Here is a 19,350-nt window from a genome sequence, read left to right as displayed (position 1 = left end):
TGGGAATCAGAGTCCCTAGTGCCTTTGAGTCCAGTCAGAGTAGAAAACCATTCATAAAAACCCATTTTTAAGATTGTTTCTTAAGAACCGCTCCTGGTACCAAGATGTATTAGTTAGCGTTCTCTAGAGAAACAGAACCAACAGGGAACACTTGCAAATATAAAATTTATGAAAGTGTCTCACTTGACCACAGGAATGCAGAGTCCAAAATCCGCAGGGTAGGCTGTGACGCCCACGATTCTGATGGAGGGTCTTGACGTATTCCACACAAGAGGCCTGCCGGCTGAAGCAGAAAAGAGCCTGTCTCTTCTGACTCCTCCTTGAAAGGCTTCCAGTGGTTAGACTGAGCATCACTCATTGCAGAAAACACGCCCCTTGGCTGATTACAAATGGAATCAGCTGTGGATGCAGCTGACGTGATCATGATTTAATTCTATGAAATGTCCTCCTTGCAACAGACAGACCAGCACATGCCCAAACAGACAAACAGGTACCACCATTTGGCCAAGTTTGCACACGAATCTGACCATGACATCATGCAATAGCAATTTCCCCCTATACCCTGTGATTATACATTCTTTGTACAAGATTCATACCTTCGCAATAGTTCATACATGAACTTATTTATATTTGTAATGTTAATCAGTGGGACACATGAGTCTATACAACCCCTTTCAATCATGTTCACCTTCAATGTGGCAATATTACTTATAGACCCACTAGAGAACCACCTTCACTTCTATCTGTTCCCTAACATTCAAAGTTCACCCTTATCAGTTAACCATTCACCCATCTCAAGCTTCTGTGTATCTCTAAGTCTCTTATAGTCTGTATTATGTCTCCAGTTTTACCTTTACCATGGTCATAAAAATAGAATCATACAGTATCTATCTTTTTACTTCTGGCTTATTTCACTCAGCATTATGTGGTCAAGGCTCATCCATCGTGTCGTGTTCCTCAGGACATGATTTCATCTTACTGCTGCATAATATTCCATTGGATCTATATACACACTTCGTTATTCTACTTGTCTGTTGATGGGCACTGGATTGTTTCCATATTTTGGCAGTTGTGAATAATGCTGCTATGAGCATCAGTGTACAAATATTCGTGTGTGTCACTGCTTTCAGCTCTTCCGGGTATATACTGAGTGGTGTTATTGCTAGGTCATAGGCCAACTCGATATTTAGTTTTCTGAGGAACTACCAGATTGTCTTCCACAGCAGCTATACCATTATGCATTCCCACCAGCAGTGCATAAGTGTACCAATTTCTCCACACCCTCTCTACATTTGTAGTTTCCTGTTTGTTTAATAGCAGCCATTTGTATAGGTCTGAGGTGGTATCTCATTGTAGTCTTGATTTGCATTTCCCTTATAGCCAATGAAAATGAGCATCTCTTCATGTGCTTTTTAGCCATCTGTATTTGTTCTTCAGAAAAATGCCTATTCATATCTTTAGCCTGCTTTATAATTAGGTTGTCTGTTCTTTTGTTGTTGCATTGTATAATTTCTTCATGTATACAGGATATCAAACATGTATCCTATGTGTGATTTCCAAATATTTTCTCCCATTGACTTGGCTGCCTTTTCACTTTTTTGGTAAAGTCTTTTGAAGTACAGAAGCATTTGATTTGAGGAATTCCTGTTTATCTATTTTTTCTTTTGTTGCTAGTGCTTTGCGTGTAAAGTTTAGGAAACTACCTCCTATTACTAGGTCTTGAAGATGTTTCCCTACATTTTCTTCTAGGAGCTTTATGGTGCTAGTTCTTATATTTAGGTGTTCGGTCCACTCTGAGTTAATTTTTGTATAGTGTGCAAGGTAAGGGTTTTTAAAAATTCTCTTGGCTATTGAAATCCAGTTCTCCCATGCTGATTTATTGAAAAGACTATTTTGTCCCAGTTCAGTGGATTTGGGGGCCTTGTTGAAGGTCAGTTTATCATAGATTTGGCGATCTTTTCTACACTCTCAATTTGATTCCATTGGTCAGTGCTTCTATCTTTATGCCTGTTTTGACCTCTGTGGCTTTATAATATGTTCCAAAGTCAAGAAGTGTTAATCCTCCCACGTTCTTCTTCTTTTTTGGGAGGCTTTTACTTATTTGGAGTCTCTTTCCCTTCCAGATAAAGTTGGTAACTAGCTTTTCCAAGTCTTCAAAGGAGGCTGTTGGAATTTTCATTAGTACTGTGTTGAATCTGTAGATCAATTTCAGTAGAATAGGCATCTTAGCCTTTCTATCCATGAGCAGGGAATGTCTTTCCACCTATTTAGATCTTTGATTTCTTTTAGCAACATTGTGTAGTTTTCTGTGTACAAGTCCTTTACATCCTAGTTAAGTTCATTCCTGGATACTTGACTCTTTAGTTGCTATTTTGAATGGAATTTTTCCTTAATTAACCTTTGGTTAGGTCTTTGCTTATGTATAGTAACATTACTGATTTTTGCCCATTAATTTCATAACCTGCCACCTTGCTGAATTTATTAGTTCAAGTAAATTTGTTGTAGATTTCTCAGGATTTTCCAAGTATGTCATCTGCAAATAATGAAAGCTTTACTTCTTCTTTTCAATTTTCTCTTTTTCCTGCCTGATTGCCCTAGCTAGAACTTCTAGTACAAAGTTGAATAATGTGGTGACAGAGAGTATCCTTGTTTCCTTCCTGATCTTAAGGGGAAAACTGTCAGTCTCCTTCCATTGACTATGGGTTTTTCATATATGCTTTTTATTATATTGAGGAGGTTACCTTTGATTCCTACCTTTTGAAGAGTTTTTCTTAGAAGAGGATATTGAATTTTGTCTAATGCCTTTTCAGCATCAATCAAGATTATCGCATGATTTTTCCCTTTTGATATGTTAATGTGCTGTATTTTGACTGATTTTCCTGTTTTGAACCATCCTTGTATTTCTAGTATAAACACCACTTGGTGGTGGTGTAGAATTCTTTTAATGTGCTGCTGGATTTGATTTGCTAATATTTTGTTGAGAATTTTTGCATCTATGTTCATTAGGGAGATTGGTTTGTAGTTTTCCTTTCGTGTAGCACCTTACTCAGCTTTGGTATTAAAATGAGGTTAGCTTTATAAAAATGAGTTAGGTAGTGTTCCTTTTTCCTCAGTTTTTTTGGAAAGTTTGAGCAGGATTGGTGTTAGTTCTTTTCAGAATGTTTGGTAAAATTCCTCTGTGAAACCATCTGGCCCTGGGCAGTTCTTTGTAGGAAGATTTTTGATGACTGAATGAATCTCTTTACTTGTATTGGTTTGTTGAGAACTTCTATTTCTTTTTGAGTCAGTGTAGTTTGTTTATTTCCAGGAATTTTTCCATTTCATTTAAGTTGTCTAGTTTCTTGGCATATAGTTGGTCAAAGTAACCTCTTATGATTTTTAAAAATTTCTTCAGGGTCTGTGGTAATGACCCTCCTCTCATTTCTGATTTTGCTTATTTGAATCCTCTCTTTTTTTCCCTTTATCATCCTTTCACTGATTTTCTCAGACAACCAACTTTTGGTTTTATTGATTCTTTCTATTATTCTTTTGTTCTCGCATTCGTTTATCTCTGCTTTAATCTTTGTTAATTTCTCTTCTTCTGTTTGCTTTGGGCTTAGTTTGCTGTTCTTTCTCAAGTTCCTCCAGGTAAGCAATTAAGTCCTCGATTTTTGCTCTTTCTTGCTTTTTTAATATAGGCATTTAGGGCAATAAATTTCCCTCTCGGCACAGCCTTTGCCTCATGCCTTAAATTTTAATGTGTTGTATTCTTGTTTTCATTCATCTCCAGATAGCTACTGATTTCTGTAGCAATTTCTTCTTTGACCCACTCATTGCTTAAGAGTGTATTATTTAATCTCCATTTATTTGTGAATGTTCTTGTTCTTTGGTGGCTATTGATTTCCAGTTTCATTTCATTGTGATTAGAGAAAGTGCTTTGATTAATTTCAATGTTTTTAAATTAATAAAGACCTGTTTTGTGCCCCAGCATATGATCTATCCTGGGGAATGTTCCATGAGCACTAGAGGAGAATGTATATCCTGGTGTTTTGTGGTGTGACGACCTATATATATGTGTGTGTTCGGTCCAATTCATATATCAAATTGTTTAAATTTTCTGTTTCCTTGTTGATCCTCTGTCTGGCTATTGTATCTATAGAGGAGAGTGGTGTATTGAAATCTCCTACAATTATTGTTGAAATGTCTATCATTCCCTTGGGTTTTGTCAATGTCTGTCTCACGTACTTTGGAGCTCCTTGATTGGGAGCATAAACATTTATGATTTTTGTTTCTTCTTGGTTAATTGTCACTTTTACTAATATACAGTATCCTTCTTTGTCTCTTTTAATGTCTTTACATTTAAAGTCTATTTTGTCTGATATTAGTATAGCTACTCCTGCTTTCTATTGCTTACAACTTGCATGGAACATCTTTTTCCATCCATTCACTTTCAATCTTATTTGTATCCTCGTGTCTAAGATGAGTCTCTTGTAAGCAGCATATAGCTGGATTCTATTTCTTAATCCATTCTGCCAATCTGTATCTTTTAATTGTTAAGTTTAGTCAATTAATGTTCAATGTTATTGATGTAAAGGCAGTTCTTGATTTCACCATCTTACTCTTTGGATTTTCTTTGTCAGATTTTTTTTTTCCCTTTCTCTTTTTATCCTTTAAGTTACCCTTACTGGTACTGATTCTGTGCCCTTCTCCAGACTTCCCTCTCTTGTCTTTTTATTTTTTCAGCCAGAAGAACTCCCTTTACTATTTCTTGTAAAAATAGTCTTGCTGACATATTCTCTCAGCCTTTGTTTGTCTGTGAAAATGTTAATTTCTCCCTCAGTTTTGAAGGATAATTTTGGCTGGGTACCAAATTCTTGGCTGGAATTCTTTCTCTTACGGGATTTTAAATATATCATACCACTGCCTTCTCACCTCCATAGTGCCAGCTTGAGTAGTCTGAATTCAGTCTTTTTTTATTTCTCTTGTATATAGTTCCCTTGTTTTTCTCTTGCAGCTTTCAGCATTTTTCGCTTCTCATCAACATTTAACAGACTGATTATATGTGTTTTATGGTAGGTCTGTTTGGATTCATTCTATTTGGAATTCTATGGGCTTCTTCGATTGGCATATTTATGTCTTTTGTAAGGGTTGGGAAGTTTTCCCCCATTATACCCTCCACTACTCTTTCTAGCCCTTTAATGTTCCTTTCCCCTCCTGGGACATTAATGATTCTTATTTTTGTGCACTGTGCTTTGTCCATCATTTCCCTGAGATCCAATTCAAATTTTTCCAACTTTTTTTTTTTTTTTTCTGCATGGGTAGTCTCTGGGAATTGAACCCAGGTCTGCAACATGGCAGGTGAGTATTCTGCCACTGAGCCACCATTGCACCCCCTCCATCTTTTTTGTCATTTGCTCTTTTGTGTGTTCAAAATCAGCTGTCCTGTCCTCTAGTTCACATATTCTTTCATCTGCCTCTTCACATCTGCTATTGTGTGTCTCTAATATATTTTTGATTTGGCCTACAGTATCTTTAAACTCTGTGATATCTGCTATTTTTCTATTTATTTTTTCAAATTCCTCTTTATGCTCTTCTAGAGTCTTCTTGATCTCTTTTATTCATTAGCCCTCCCACTGATCTCATTTGGTATAATTATATGAATATCTTTGATTAGTTGTCCCAAAGTCTGTGGGGTCTCCTCTGATGTTTTAATTTGGTCATTAGACTGGGCTATATCTGTCTGCATCTTCATATGGTGAGTGATCTTCACAGCATGTAAATACCTTGATAGGGTTACTTTGGAAGTTGATTTCTTTCAGCAGTGTAAATCTTTTTATTTTTGGGATGGATGTGGAGCAGGATGTGGGGCATGGGGAAGGGCACAACTGTGCAGCGATGGGGTGTGGTGCAGACATATGCAGGGGTTGGGGTGCCTGTGAGCATGGGGTGCAAGTCACAGGGATATGGAGGGGCGGTGCAGGGTACGGGGGTGAGGAGCAAATCAGACAGGTCTTTGCACACATACGAGGAGATTGCAAGGAATGGTTTCTGGTCATCACACTGTGCAGTGGGCCTGCACCAACATCCACATGTGTGAGAAGATTGCAAGGATTGGTTTCTTAAAATCACGATGGTGCAGTGGGCATGCGCCATCATGCACATGTGTGAGAAGACTGTCCAGAAATGACCTGAGAAAAAGATCCCCTCTCCCTTTCTCTCTCTCTAGACAATTTAAAATGTGGATTGCAGGGTACACAGGTGGCTCAGTGGGGTAATGCTCCCCTTCCAGGCAGGGAGACTGGGGTTCAATTTCCAGACCAAATAAAAATGTGGATTGCACATAGTTTAACTATGGGTTCAGAGCATCCACCGCAGCCAGGGTGGGTCTTGTGGCCGAGTCCCTGATCTTGCTCTGCAGCCTGGGGAATTTGGCCCATTGCAAACAAGGACCTACAAGATGTACCTTCAATTAAGGTGTGGCCTGGCTGAGTCTAATTACCTGAGTCTGTTACAGGCAGAAAGAAAGCCAGAGGGAGAAGCCTTGGGAAGCCAGGAGTCCACGGGGCCTGGAGGTAAGGAAATGGCGCTGCCTGCATTGCCATGTGTCAGTCAAGCCAAGGAAGCCCCTGACTGCTGGCCAGTTGGAAACCCCACCTCTGAAACCAGGAGTCACTAAATCCTGTTGCTCAGCCAAAGCCAGCCCCACTCCGGCATTTGTTTTAGCAGCTAGGAAACTAAAGTAGGTATGCAACCTTTTGCGAAACTGCCTACGAAGTCACACAGAAGTACTGTAGGCTCCAGTGAAGTCTGTGCAGCTTTCCCAAAACCGCCCACAAATTCAACCACCACATTTCCATTCCTTCAAAAGGACATCATGGCGAGTATGGTATGCCAGGGACAGGTAAGGAGCTCAACTGAACTTAGGTGAGCTGGGATCTTTTGCAAAAACAAAAATTCTGCAGTCATAGCATTTTGGATCAGAAAGAGATCTTAGAAAACCTATGACAGAACTTCTCAAAGCACATTTGACAATCAGACATCAAAATCAGAAGTACCTGGTATTCTTGTTAAAACTTGGAGACTTGTTGTTACCTAGAACTTACCTGAGACCTACTGAATAGGAAGGAACTGGGGCATCCGCACATTACACAAACTCTCCAGAGTTGTGTGGTCTAATCTAATCCAACCGGTTCATTTTATAGATAAGGGAAACAAACACTTAAGGTCTCAAATAAGACAACGTCGAGTGACACTGCATAGCTGGTAGGCTGGTATGATTCCATTCATTAAAAGCAGGGAAAGACAACCCACAAAATTGAGACTTGGAAGCAAACAGAAATCACAACTTTTGTTTAAAGAGATAGCTAAGGGCCACACAGGACTTCAGTGACCAACGTCGTTTGTGCCCCTCCTAGCTAAGTTAGTGTGGTCGCTTTAAATTACTAATGTGAAAATCTTAACCTTCCACTTCTGAAATTATTTTTAGCGGCTCTGTTTTCTTTCTCTATGTTTCCAAGGTCGCTCTTTTGGGCACAATTTTAGAAATGTAATTACAACTTTGGTTTCAAACTTCTGGACTACATAATCAAATACAGACTGGTCAGAGTGGAAAATACACAGTTCTGTAGTTCTTAGCTCTGCCTACATTGACAAGGAATGCGGCTGGGTCCGGACGCACCTGAGTGGTCTATCTTTATAGTGGCAGCTTTCTCCTCAAAAAATCCAAAAAAGGAGATCCACGCTGCTGTGGGAAACACAGGGAGTCAGGGGCTTTGCAGCTAGGTTTCCCCAGCAGCACCTGCCTCCCATACCTGCACTTGTATTTGATTCAATAAAATCATTTAATTAAATGTCTGGAGAGGCTGAGAAAAAGCATGTTTACGAAAAAATTCTAACAAGAAAAATTGCCTCATAAATTATTTATTTATTTAGATTTGTGCTGCTCTCGGATGCAAATGGCAGCCTCTTCAGAATAACATCTGGTCTGGATGTTGCTGCAAGAATATAAAATCTCTCTGAAGGCTGGGTATTTGAGCTTTTAGTGATTCTGTATTTTTTAGAGAACTCTGCAAGGGGAGCGTCGTCTCACTTATCATGATCAGAGTTTTCTTTCTATAATGGGTTTTAATCTTTTTTTTTTTTTTGCATGGGCAGACATCGGGAATCGAACCCGGGTTTCCAGCGTGGCAGGTGAGAACTCTGCCTGCTGAGACGCTGTGGCTTGCCCATCGGTTTTAATCTTAACGCCAAGTGAAACCCTTTGTCTTGTGCAGCCTCAGCGCTGCAGTTTGTTTTCCCCACTGTAGATGGTTGCCGTAGCCGCTGCCAGATGATATGGTCTTGTCTGTTTGTTTTCTGGAAGAAAGGCAGCTAACCCCAATTGAAGACCTCGTGTGCAAAGGGACAGAATGCATTTTTGTTCTCGCGCACCTCTAGGTGGAAGCTGCAGTGCTATTTTCTATCCAGACGTTGCAGTAAAGGAAACCCAACCCCCGAGGCTTGTGTTTGGACTGTCAACACAGTTATGAAAATGCATCATGCGGAGCAGGCAAGGGCCTGCCAATTCCTCCCTTCATTTTCTGCCCCCTTGAATATCCTCTAATTCTTGGTGCATCGGGATGGAGACCCTGGCGTATTCGGAATAATTGTCAATTTAAAAGGCTCCCAAACAATCCGAGAGCTTTTCTTCCAAGCGCAGTGTCGTGCGTCCCGGCGACAACACGGTCCCCAAACGCAGCTTTTAGCCGGTCCGCCTGCGCCGCGCCCCGCGCCTCTTGGCTTTTGCCTGGGCCCACGAGTGGGCGGGCGGCGCTAGAAGACCAGCCCTGGCTGTGCAGCCGGGGCCCCCGCGCGGCGTGCAGGGTCCGCTCGGGCCGCCCCCGCCTGAAGTGGTTTCTCCTGCGGCTCCCCCGGGCCGGCGCGGGTAGTGCAGCCCGCGGCCGTCTCGCCCCCGCGCTCTTCTGGGCGCGGCGACAGGAGGCCGGGTGCATCCGCGGCGACAGGAGGCCGAGCGCGGGGCGCGGGGCGGGGGGCACGGCCATGGCGGGGCGCGGCTGCCGGGCGCTGCTGGCGCTGTGCGCGGTTCTGGCCGCCGGCGGGGGGCTGCGGGCCGCGGCGGAGGGGCCGGGGGTCGAGGGCCTGAGCCGGCGCCGGCGGCTGCCGCAGGAGGACGGCATCTCCTTCGAGTACCACCGCTACCCCGAGCTGCGCGAGGCGCTGGTGTCCGTGTGGCTGCAGTGCACCGCCGTCAGCAGGATCTACACCGCGGGCCGCAGCTTCCAGGGCCGCGAGCTGCTGGTCATCGAGCTGTCCGACAACCCCGGCGTCCACGAGCCGGGTAAGGCGCGGCTCCCAGCCGCCTGGGGGTCCCCGGGGCGCCCCGGGTGGTTTGCGCGCGCGGGAGGCCCGCGGGAGCCTCGCGGGAGCCTCGGGGAACGGGTGGGGAGTGGAAGGAGGCAGAGGCCCCTCACGAGCCCGCGGATGGGTGCGGGGCTCCGCTCTGCCCCCGTGCCCCAGCAGCATCCCCCGCGCCCTGCGTCCCGTCAGTGACAAGACCCGGGGCTGGGGGGCTGGGGGCGGGACCGCGAACCCGGCACCCATCCGCGCACTCTGCGCAACACGACCGGAGGGAACATTTGGGGTCCTTGGAATCGGGCGGGGTGGAGGGCAGGCAGGCGTGGAAAGACAAGGTGGGGGCCTAGAGGAGCCGTGAGCCGCTCGGCCCCGGAGCACCGGCTCCCCGCGCCCCACGGGCCGGGTCCACGCTCGTGCGTGCGCGCGCGGGGCCTTGCGAGGCCGCGAGGTCCCTCCTCCAGAGGCGAAAACGCGCGTCCCGCAGGCATCGACTTCGGAACTGCGCAGGACCTTTCTGAGGAAAAAGGAATATTCCGCTTTCTCTGCTTCAGTCACCTGAGATGAGTGTCGTGCCCAGTTTTGACTGCAACCGACGAGCCCGCATGGCCGTCGCAGGGTTCACGCTGCTGGCTGTAGAAGTGAAGGCATCGTTAATTTCTGTTAAATGAGATGCGTGTACTTAATAAAGAGGTATTTTTTACCTTGGGGATTTTTCTAAAAAGACATTAAAAAAAAAAATCAGAAATGATCTGATCCTTTAGGCCTGGTCTCTTCTGATAGTAAAGGTACAGTTAAAGCAATCTGGGCTGTAAAAGCACAGGATATTTGACTTCTTCTTTATATTGAGAAAGCACCAGAAATACTCTAGAAATTCTCAGTGCAGGACCAGAATAGCATTATGATGCTTTAGAAGAATTAAATGGAGAAGGTATTAAAATAGACTGTTGATAGAAACGTTTTTGATGTACAGAAATAATAAATCTTTTAAAAGGAATCATTTCTTACATTCAAATATATAAGTGAAAAGGTGTGTATAAGTTTGCTGGCAAAATCTTAAAATCAGATCCTAGAAAACAGTTTATAGAAAGCATTGTAGGAAGTTTTAGCATATAGATTGGAAATTTTAAAAACTGGTTCCATACTGTTATCTGAAGAAAAACTGCTTCAGATGGGGGAACTCAGTTTCGCTTACTAGAAACAACCAAAGGCAGACGCCCTAGGCACCAAAAGCTAATCTAAAAACTCGCACTTCTCCAACTGCCAATTTAACTGGAGGCCTTTGTTATTCAACTTTTTGTAGATTGCGCCTCAATTTCTTACATTGTTTCTTCAAAGAGATTATAGGAAAGCTAATGTTTGAAAACTTTTACTTGTCTTCTTTCAAGTGAATGAACTTCTAGAGTGATATTCTGTCCCAATGTAACATGCTTTTGAAATGAGAACAATACTTCTTGCTTGAAAGTCAGGAAGGTAAAGTAGGGCGAGGTGGGTGAGGAGGGGATGGGGCCCCGCATGCCCACGTGTGGTCCAAGAGGCCTCAGCCCCCGGTATGGAAACAGTGACTCAGTGCATGACTTTACATAGAAACCCAGAGGTAAACACGAGTTAAGGCTCCCTTGTCGAATGTTAATTCTTTTACATGCAGTTGAGGATTGCTCTTGGGAAGTAAATCTGATGTATAGCTAAAATACTATCTTAAAATATTTTTTAGAGCATAGATTTTCCTCTCCCAAAGGTTGGGCGATGATTTTGGACAGAAATACACAGATTTAAATACACAGATTTAATGTACTTTATGAAGACTCATTCAGAAATGGCTTCCACTATGTGCCTCACAATTATTTGCTAAAGGAAGAGGGTTGTAACTCCTTGGTATTGTCTAGTAACAGAATGCAAAATGTCTGTCCACTGCATGTCCAAGGTAGAAATAAATTTGTGAACCAATACTAAAAAGAGTCACATTTCCCCCCCACACCTTTTATGAGGGGACAGATAGGTTTGAAATCCTCAAGAAACTAGTAAAGGTGAAGGTCCGATCAATATGTAAGTTGGATAGTTCTTTCTAGAATTTTTGGATATAAGAAAATGTTCATGACTCTTAAATGACCTTCAAATTCCTTTTAGATGAAAGTGTTTTAAGAAATGAAGAGAGGGTTACCGTAGCTGTTCCGAGGTAGAAATGCTCACTCTGCTCCCCAGGGGAGGCTGGCGTGTGGGGTGGACTTCCCCTCAGGCGTGGAGTGTGCAGGCCAGCAGGCAGGGCGTGGGCGCGGGAAAGGGGCGGCCTGGAGAGGGGGACAGGACAGCAGGGAGAGCTGGAGAAGAACCGGCCGAGCGAAGGCAGCGCACGCTCAGCTTACCGAGAACTACCGCTTCCCTCGCCGCTTAGGTACGTGCGCCGTCACTGGGCCCTGCTTTTGAAACCATTTTAAATGTTTTCATTTATAAATATCTTTTTCATTGTTGCTGGAAATAATACTTAAGATATTAGGAGATAGTATTTAGGTTAAAGTCATTTACTTGACTAAAACTCTGATGAAGTTGCTCAAATTCATTTTCTTTTCCAGCAAGAGAGTTGTGAAGTTTAACTATTTTTTTTAATATAAAGTGATTTTTTGAACTTAAAGATTTCATGGTTCATTCTAAAGATTTAGTTATCACAACAGAAAAACTCCACCAAAACCAAACAGCACCCATGCACACGCAGCCCTTCCCTGTGGTGGAACTGCCCATGCGAAGGCTCCTGGCAGGTTAGCGAGGGCAGCTCCCACACTTTTCCGAGCAGAAAGGCATGGTTCTCTGTGGATCAAACTTGACCTTATCCCCTGGAAATGATCAGTAATCTCCGATATCCAACGTCTGAATTTCTCGAAAGGGAAAAAAAATTCTGGTTTGAATGAATCAGGGAGGCAAGGATGGCACCTCAGGACTCAGCTGGATTCTTGACTAGCTTTAAGTTGGGTCTCAGTCACCGAGGAGGGCTGCAGCTTCAGCAACCTCAGCTGGCTGGACCCAGACGGCCCCGACTGCCCACCCCGAGTCTGTGCTCCCGGGTGAGGGCGAGCCCGGGCCGGCAGGTGCCAAGACTGGCCTCGGAGCTCACGCCAGTCCCCATGGGACGTGACACCGCCAGGGGCGCCCACGCCTCCGCTTTTCCTTCACGTTTCTACACGTGCAGCCCCTGCTCTCCATGCAGGTACGTCATCCCTGAAATACTCATAAAAGAAACCTTTATTAGTTTATGTCTAAGTGATGGACTCTCTATTCCCAGACCACTCATCCCAGAGTTAAACAGGCGTTAAGGCTAATTCGTCTAATATTAATTCTTCTACATGTAGTTGAGGGTTGCTCTTGGGGAGTAAATCTGATTTATAGCTAAAATGCTATCTTAAAACATTCTTTAGAGCATAGATTTTCCTTTCCCAAAGGCTGGAATGATTATTTTGGACCTATTCCTCCCCAAATCTGTTAAGTGTATGAATGCCAGTATGCATTTGCCAAGTATTGTGCTGGAACATTTAAAGTGGCAACATTTCTATATAACTTGAAAAAAATAAGTGGGGATTTGTATGGCCTCTTTTCATACCCGCTAAGACTCCTGACTTCATTAGTGGGAAGTGATTATGGCTAAGCAACACTTCGCCCTTGTCTGAGACATTCTAGAGAATGAGCTGGATGAAGGCTGTGGTCATGAGCTATTTTTAGACATGGCAGTTCTTGCCAGAAATAATGTTGTTGGTTGATGTGCGATTGGCTAACGGGAGAGAGAGGGACACGGGCTGGACCCTAACATTATATCCTGTGCTCAGGAAACACAGGCAGGCCCTGTAGAAACAGATTTGAAGCGTCTCCCTTACTGGCACATGGGGGGTGAAATCCCCGCACCTTCGCTTCCTTTGGGAGAGATGTTCTTAAGAAATACAAAAATGGCCCCGGAAAGGCAGTACAATAGTTCACCTTTTCCCAGTGTTTCAGTGGCGCATTGGTTCAGCAGGGTTTGATAGATATTAAGTAAACAAAGATAAATAGATTTGTATATTCCAAGACTTTATCAGAACCCTTAATATATTAATGCGTATTTCAAATCCCCAAGTTAGATAGATATTATGCAGTCTTTTCCAGTCCTCTTTCACCATGGAACCTTTTTTTACAAGGAAATTTTCTTGGAAATAATGTTATACTAGTTTGAGGAATACAGGATTAACCCAACGTCACTTATTATCTCACCATTAAGGGTGATTTGCTAATTTTCTAGCAGCGAGCCCTATATAGGGAGTTCCTCACTCAGGGGTGGAGAGCATATGTTTTCCATCTTTTTTTTTTTTTTGCCTATTAATAGCTAGCATCACAATTTAGGTAGAGTAAGCTCTTAAGATATGATTGTTGAACTGAGAGCATGATTCTGAGCAGAGAAGACAGATAATTTTGATTAGAGTGGTTAGAGTAGGACAAATGGGCTCTGATTCTTCTGTTGTTATTGACTAGCTACATGCATTTAACTTTTGTTTCTTCTGTTTCTTGTCTATAAAATGGGAATCCTTAAAACATTTACCTCATAGGATTGTTATGAGCCCAATGAAATAGAGTATTTAGAAAGGAATTTAATGAAGTTGTTAGCATCTAGATGTCAAGGAGAGGGGCTAATTTGTAAAAAAAAGTCTTCATCTTCAGTTGACCTACGAAACGTGCCCGTCGACTTCAGGCTCACATGGGCTCAGCCGCCTTGGCTGCGGCGTCCTGTAGGGTCTGCTGTCATGAGGCCTGCCCGGCGCTTCTCGGGCCGCAGCCTTAGTGATGCCCAAGTCGGGTGACAGCCTGAGGGCTTCGTCCTTCTCCTCGCCATTCTCTCACTCCCAAACGCTCGCCATTTCTCTTAGTTTGCTAGTCTGCTATGGCAAGTGCATGTATGGGACTGGCTCCAACGACCAGCATGTCTTCATTCCCGGTTTCTGAGGCTGGAAGTCAATGCTGAGCCCTCTGGGGCTGCCTCCTCCTTGGGCTGCCGTGGCCTGTGTCCCAGCCTCATGGTGGCATCCCCTCCGTGGCCTTCCTGCCTGTGTGACTTCCAGCTCCTCTTGGTAGAGCTCGGGGCCTGGTCCAGTCTGGCCACACCTTAGCTGGAGTCGGCACCTTCCACGGGTCTTGTTTATGGTGCGTCCCCAGCCGCTGCAGGCAGAGTGCAAGCAGAGGTAAACTGGTGCACACATGTCAATCTCCCATGCCTTCCATTGGCTTCCCAGATGTGGCACCCTCTTGTGTGGCCTATTTTGCCTCACTCAATAGGACAGTGTTCATCATTGTTTGAGCATGTCTTAAACATTGTTTGTTCAGGCAGATAAAATAATCTAGGGCAGTTCCAATATTTACTTTGTTGGTCTAACTTACTTTCCTACATGATTTCTAGTGAAACCGCTCAGTCCTGAGTAATTTACTATTTTTCAGAAAGTTTAGGGAAAGCTCTTCTTTGAAAACTCCTCTCTAACCTTTCTCTAATTTTCTCACTTCCGCTGAGGTCCTTTCTTTGTGTTTCCGTTATTTTTTGAAAAATGCTAACACAAAGCTTACAGTAGACACTCTGATGTCAGGAGCCCTAGGCTCAAATTCTGGGTCTTCCTTTACTTAGCTGACTGTGGTAGTTTGATTCAGTTGTCAGCTTGGCCAGGTGAAGGCACCAAGTTCTATTGCTGTGGACATGAGCCAATGGTGTGTGAACCTCATCTGTTGCTCATTACATCTGCAGTCGGCTAGGAGGCATGCCTGCTGCAATGAATGGTGTTTGACTTAATTGGCTGGTGCTTAAATGAGAGAGCGCAATGTAGCACAGCCCAAGCAGCTCAGCATACCTCATCTCAGCACTCAGCTCAGCCCAGGCCTTTGGAGATGCAGAAAGGAATCACCCCAGGGAAAGTTGTTATAACCCAGAGGCCTGGAGAGAAGGCCAGCAGAGATCACCCTGTGCCTTCCCACGTAAGAAAGAACCTCCGTTGAAAGTTAGCTGCCTTTCCTCTGAAGAACTATGCATTAACTAAATAAATCTCCTTTTATTGAAAGCCAGTCTGTCTCTGGTGTGTTGCATTCCGGCAGCTAGCAAACTAGAACATTGACCATTCTTGGGCAAGTCGGTGAACTTTTCTCTAAGTTCACGAAGTGACAAAATCGTGATGATTAAATGAGGTGCTAAATATGAAATTTTAAATTCAATATGTGGCTACAATTAGTATTGCCTTTAGTATGTCACTTTCCATGTTGGCCTCCAGCTTCCCTTAGGACACTGAATTCTCTGTGGTCAGGGACTACGTTTTGCTCATTTCTGTGTCTCAGGTGTCTAGAACTTTGCTAGATCCTGGTGGCTGCTCAACATAGGTGCTGAATAAATGGAATTCCTCAAACAGGCTAAAGTGCACATCACAAAACAAAGCTGTGTTTTAAGGTTACTGTTATGCTAAAAGTATAACAGGAAAGGATAGAAATTCAGTTTTCTAATGTCTATATTCTATTTTATGGTGATGGATGCAGTTGCATAATGGAGAAATCCACCAATGCATGACTTTTCCAATTTCCCGGTGTACTTGCAATGCTTGTAATAGCTGGACTATAATAACAGGCATTTCCTCTTGGTGTGTAGATGAGGACTGTGCTGGTTTGAGAGGTGATGTGCCCTAGAAAAGCCATGCTTTAATCCTGACCCAAGGTGGATCTTTTAATCCCTATTCAGCACTGTAGGCTGGAAGCTTGATTAGGTTATGTCCACGGAGATGTGACTCACCCAACTGTGGGTATTAACCTTTGATTAGAGGAGGATGTAGCCATTCCACATGGGTCTTGATTACTTCACTGGAATCCTTTAAAAGAGGAAACATTTAGAGAGAGCCAGGAGAACCAGAGAGCCAAAAACAGCCAGAGACCCTTGTAGATGAAGAGTCACTGGGGGGCTTCATGAAAGGAGATTTTCTGGAGAGAAAGCTAGCAGATGTCACCATGTTTACTATGTGCCCTTCCAGTTGAGAGAGAAACCCTGAACTTCATCGGCCTTTCTTGAGTGAAGGTAACTTCTTGATGATGCTTTACTTTGGAAATATTTATAGACTTGCTTTAATTGGGACATTTTCACAACCTTGGAACTGTAAACTTACAACTTATTAAATTTCCCTTTTTAAAAGCTATTCTGTTTCTGGTATATCACATTCCAGTAGCTTGCAAATTAGAACAAGGAGTTATGTGTGAGACATGTTAGCAAGTTAAACTGCTTTATACGGATAAAAGTTTAAAAGGTAACCAGTAGAGGGCGGTGCGATGGCTCAGTGGCAGAGGTCTCACCTACCATGCCAGAGACCCGGGTTCAATTCCCAGACCATGCCAAAAAAAAAAGATAACCAGTAGAAATGTATTTAGTCACATTTTGATATTTAAAAAATCTGCATGTGCCCTCAGCAAGTCTGTCAAGGCTCACAGCTACGTGCTGCACTCAGTGTGGCAGTCGCATATCCCTGGTGTTTAATTTTTCCTTCCCTCGTGATATGTCTTGAAACTGTGCCCTTGAAAGTGCCATAAAGGAGGATGTTTATCTGAGAGTTAGCCAGTGGGTCAAATGAAGTGAAATCTCAAACATGTTTAAATTTGTTCTCTCCTTCCCTGCAAATTAATTACTGGAATTACTGTGAGCTCATTGCTTTGTAAATGTTTCTGTTTCTTTTACAATTCAGATGTGGCGTTTTATAAGAGAGTCAGCAGCCAGCTCTTTGTGGTGAAGCATGGCCCAAGAGAAGAGCTTGTTTGTGTTACCAGTGCTTTTATTATTTTCAAATGATTTACCTCCATTTTTCACTGTTTCCAAATTAGTGCTCATTGAAGAATAAGTTAACTCATAGAAAATTACCGAGTTGACTCTTAACTAAAAGAAATGAGTTAATTATGATAATATACCCTGGAATAACTTTCCATTGCCAGTAATTGTTTTTCATAGAAACCTATTCATTATGAAATCACTGCTGAGCATCATATTTCTAGAATAACAAAAACTTTATTTTTAAGACATTTGATTTTAAACAAAGTCTGAGTATTTAAAAATGGATGCAAGAGCTTTTATTGACTATAAGGTGCTCCCGGGTGTCATTTCCCAATAGAATCTCTGAATAACTATTGAAAATTGGCTCAATCTTGGGGTTTCTTCTGATGAAACTTATCCACACAAAGGATAGGTTAAGCCTACATAAAATTAGGCCTAAGAGTCACCCGCAGAGAACCTCTTTTGTTGCTCAGATGTGATCTCTTTCTCAGCCAACATGACAAGCAAACTCACCGCCCTCCCCCTCTCTATGTGGGACATGACTCCCAGGGGTCTAAACCTCCTTGGCAATGTGGGACAGAAATGCTAGAATGAGCTGAGACTCAGCATCAAGGGATTGAGAGAACTTTCTTAACCGAAAGGGGGAAGAGACAAAAATAAAGTGTCAGTGGCTGAGAGATTTCAAACAGAGTCTAGAGGTTATCGTGGAGGTTATTCTTATGCATTATATAGATATCCCCATTTTAGATTAAGCTGTTTTAGGCTATAGGGAAGTACTTGAAACTGTAGAGCTGTGTTCCAATAGCCATGTTTCTTGAAGATGATTGTATAATGATATAGCTTTCACAATGTGACTGTGTGATTTTGAAAACCTTGATGCTCCTTTAATCTATGGTATGGACAGATGGGTAAAACATATGGATTAAAAATAAATAAATAATAGGGGGAACAAATGTTAAAATTAAAAATATATATTGCATAGATGGAAATTCTATGCTCAATGAGAGGGAGGGGTAAGGGGTATGGTATGTATGAGTTTTTTCTTTTTATTTCTTTTATTGGAGTGATGCAGATATTCTAAAAATTGATCATGGTGATGAATATACAACTATGTGATGACATTGTGAGCCATTATTGTACACCATGTATGGAATGTTTGTATGTTATGAAAGTTTGTGCTTATACGTTGTCGTAGCAATAAAAATTAAAAACAAAAAAAGAATAGAGTGGTATATGGGAAAAAATAGACCTAATAAAAACTATGGACTATTGTTAATAGTAATAATATTATGTGGGGAAAAACACAAAATGCAAAATATGGACTATAGTTAACAGTAATATAACATTCTTTCATCAATTGTGCAAAGGTATCAGACCGATGGTAACTATCGATAATAGGAAGATGTAGGGATATGGGATATGTTTGTTTGTGGTGTTTTTGAAAAGTGAAAATGTTCTAAAATTGACTGTGATGATAAAAGCACAATTCTGTGATTATATTGTGAGCCGCCGAATATACATATTGGATGGATTGTATGGTGTGTGAGTAAAACAGCTTTAAAAAAGACATCATAAGAGACAAAGAAGGACACTATATATTAATCAAAGGGATAATTTACCAAGACAAAATAACAATCATGAATGTTTATGCTCCCAATCAAGGAGCTCCAAAGTACATGAGACAGACATTGAAAGGAGCAATAGATGCTTTAACAATAATAATAGGAGACTTCAATACACCACTCTCCTTGATAGCTAGAACAACCAGACAGAAGATCATCAAGGAAAGTGAAGTTAAATAACTTGATAAATGAATTAGACCTAACAGACATATTTTGCACCCCAAAACACCAGGGTATACATTCTTCTCTAGTGTTCATGGAACATTCTCCAGGATAGATCATATGCTGGGTCACAAAACAGGTCTTTATAAATTTAAGAACATTGAAATTATTCAAAGCACTTTCTCTGATTGCAATGGGATGAAGGTGGGTATCGATAACCACCAAAGAACAAGAACTTTCACAAATATATGGAGATTAAATAACACTTTTAAACAACTGGTGGGTCAAGGAAGAAATAGCTAGAGAAATCAGCAGCTATCTGGAGATGAATGAAAATGAGAAGACAACATATCAGAATTTATGCGATGCATCAAAGGCTGTGCTGAGAGAGAAATTTGTTGCCCTAAATGTCTATATTTAAAAACAAGAAAGAGCAAAAATCTAAGA

At 42.4% G+C, this 19,350-nt stretch overlaps 1 protein-coding gene across 1 annotated transcript in view; it reads left to right on the top strand.

Annotated features, from left to right (window-relative positions):
* The first annotated feature begins 8,932 nt into the window (after positions 1-8,932).
* CPE (carboxypeptidase E) overlaps positions 8,933-19,350 on the top strand; it is a 90,988-nt gene continuing 80,570 nt past the window's right edge. The window contains exon 1 of the mRNA XM_077144682.1: positions 8,933-9,316. Within this exon, the coding sequence (XP_077000797.1) occupies positions 9,019-9,316 (298 nt within the window). The 5' untranslated portion in view covers positions 8,933-9,018. The remainder of the gene's footprint in view (positions 9,317-19,350) is intronic.

This window comes from Tamandua tetradactyla, chromosome 26, assembly GCF_023851605.1.
Source record: "Tamandua tetradactyla isolate mTamTet1 chromosome 26, mTamTet1.pri, whole genome shotgun sequence".
Taxonomy (NCBI): domain Eukaryota; kingdom Metazoa; phylum Chordata; class Mammalia; order Pilosa; family Myrmecophagidae; genus Tamandua; species Tamandua tetradactyla.
Note: the sequence above shows the minus strand (reverse complement) of the source record. Positions and strands in the feature narration are given on the sequence as shown.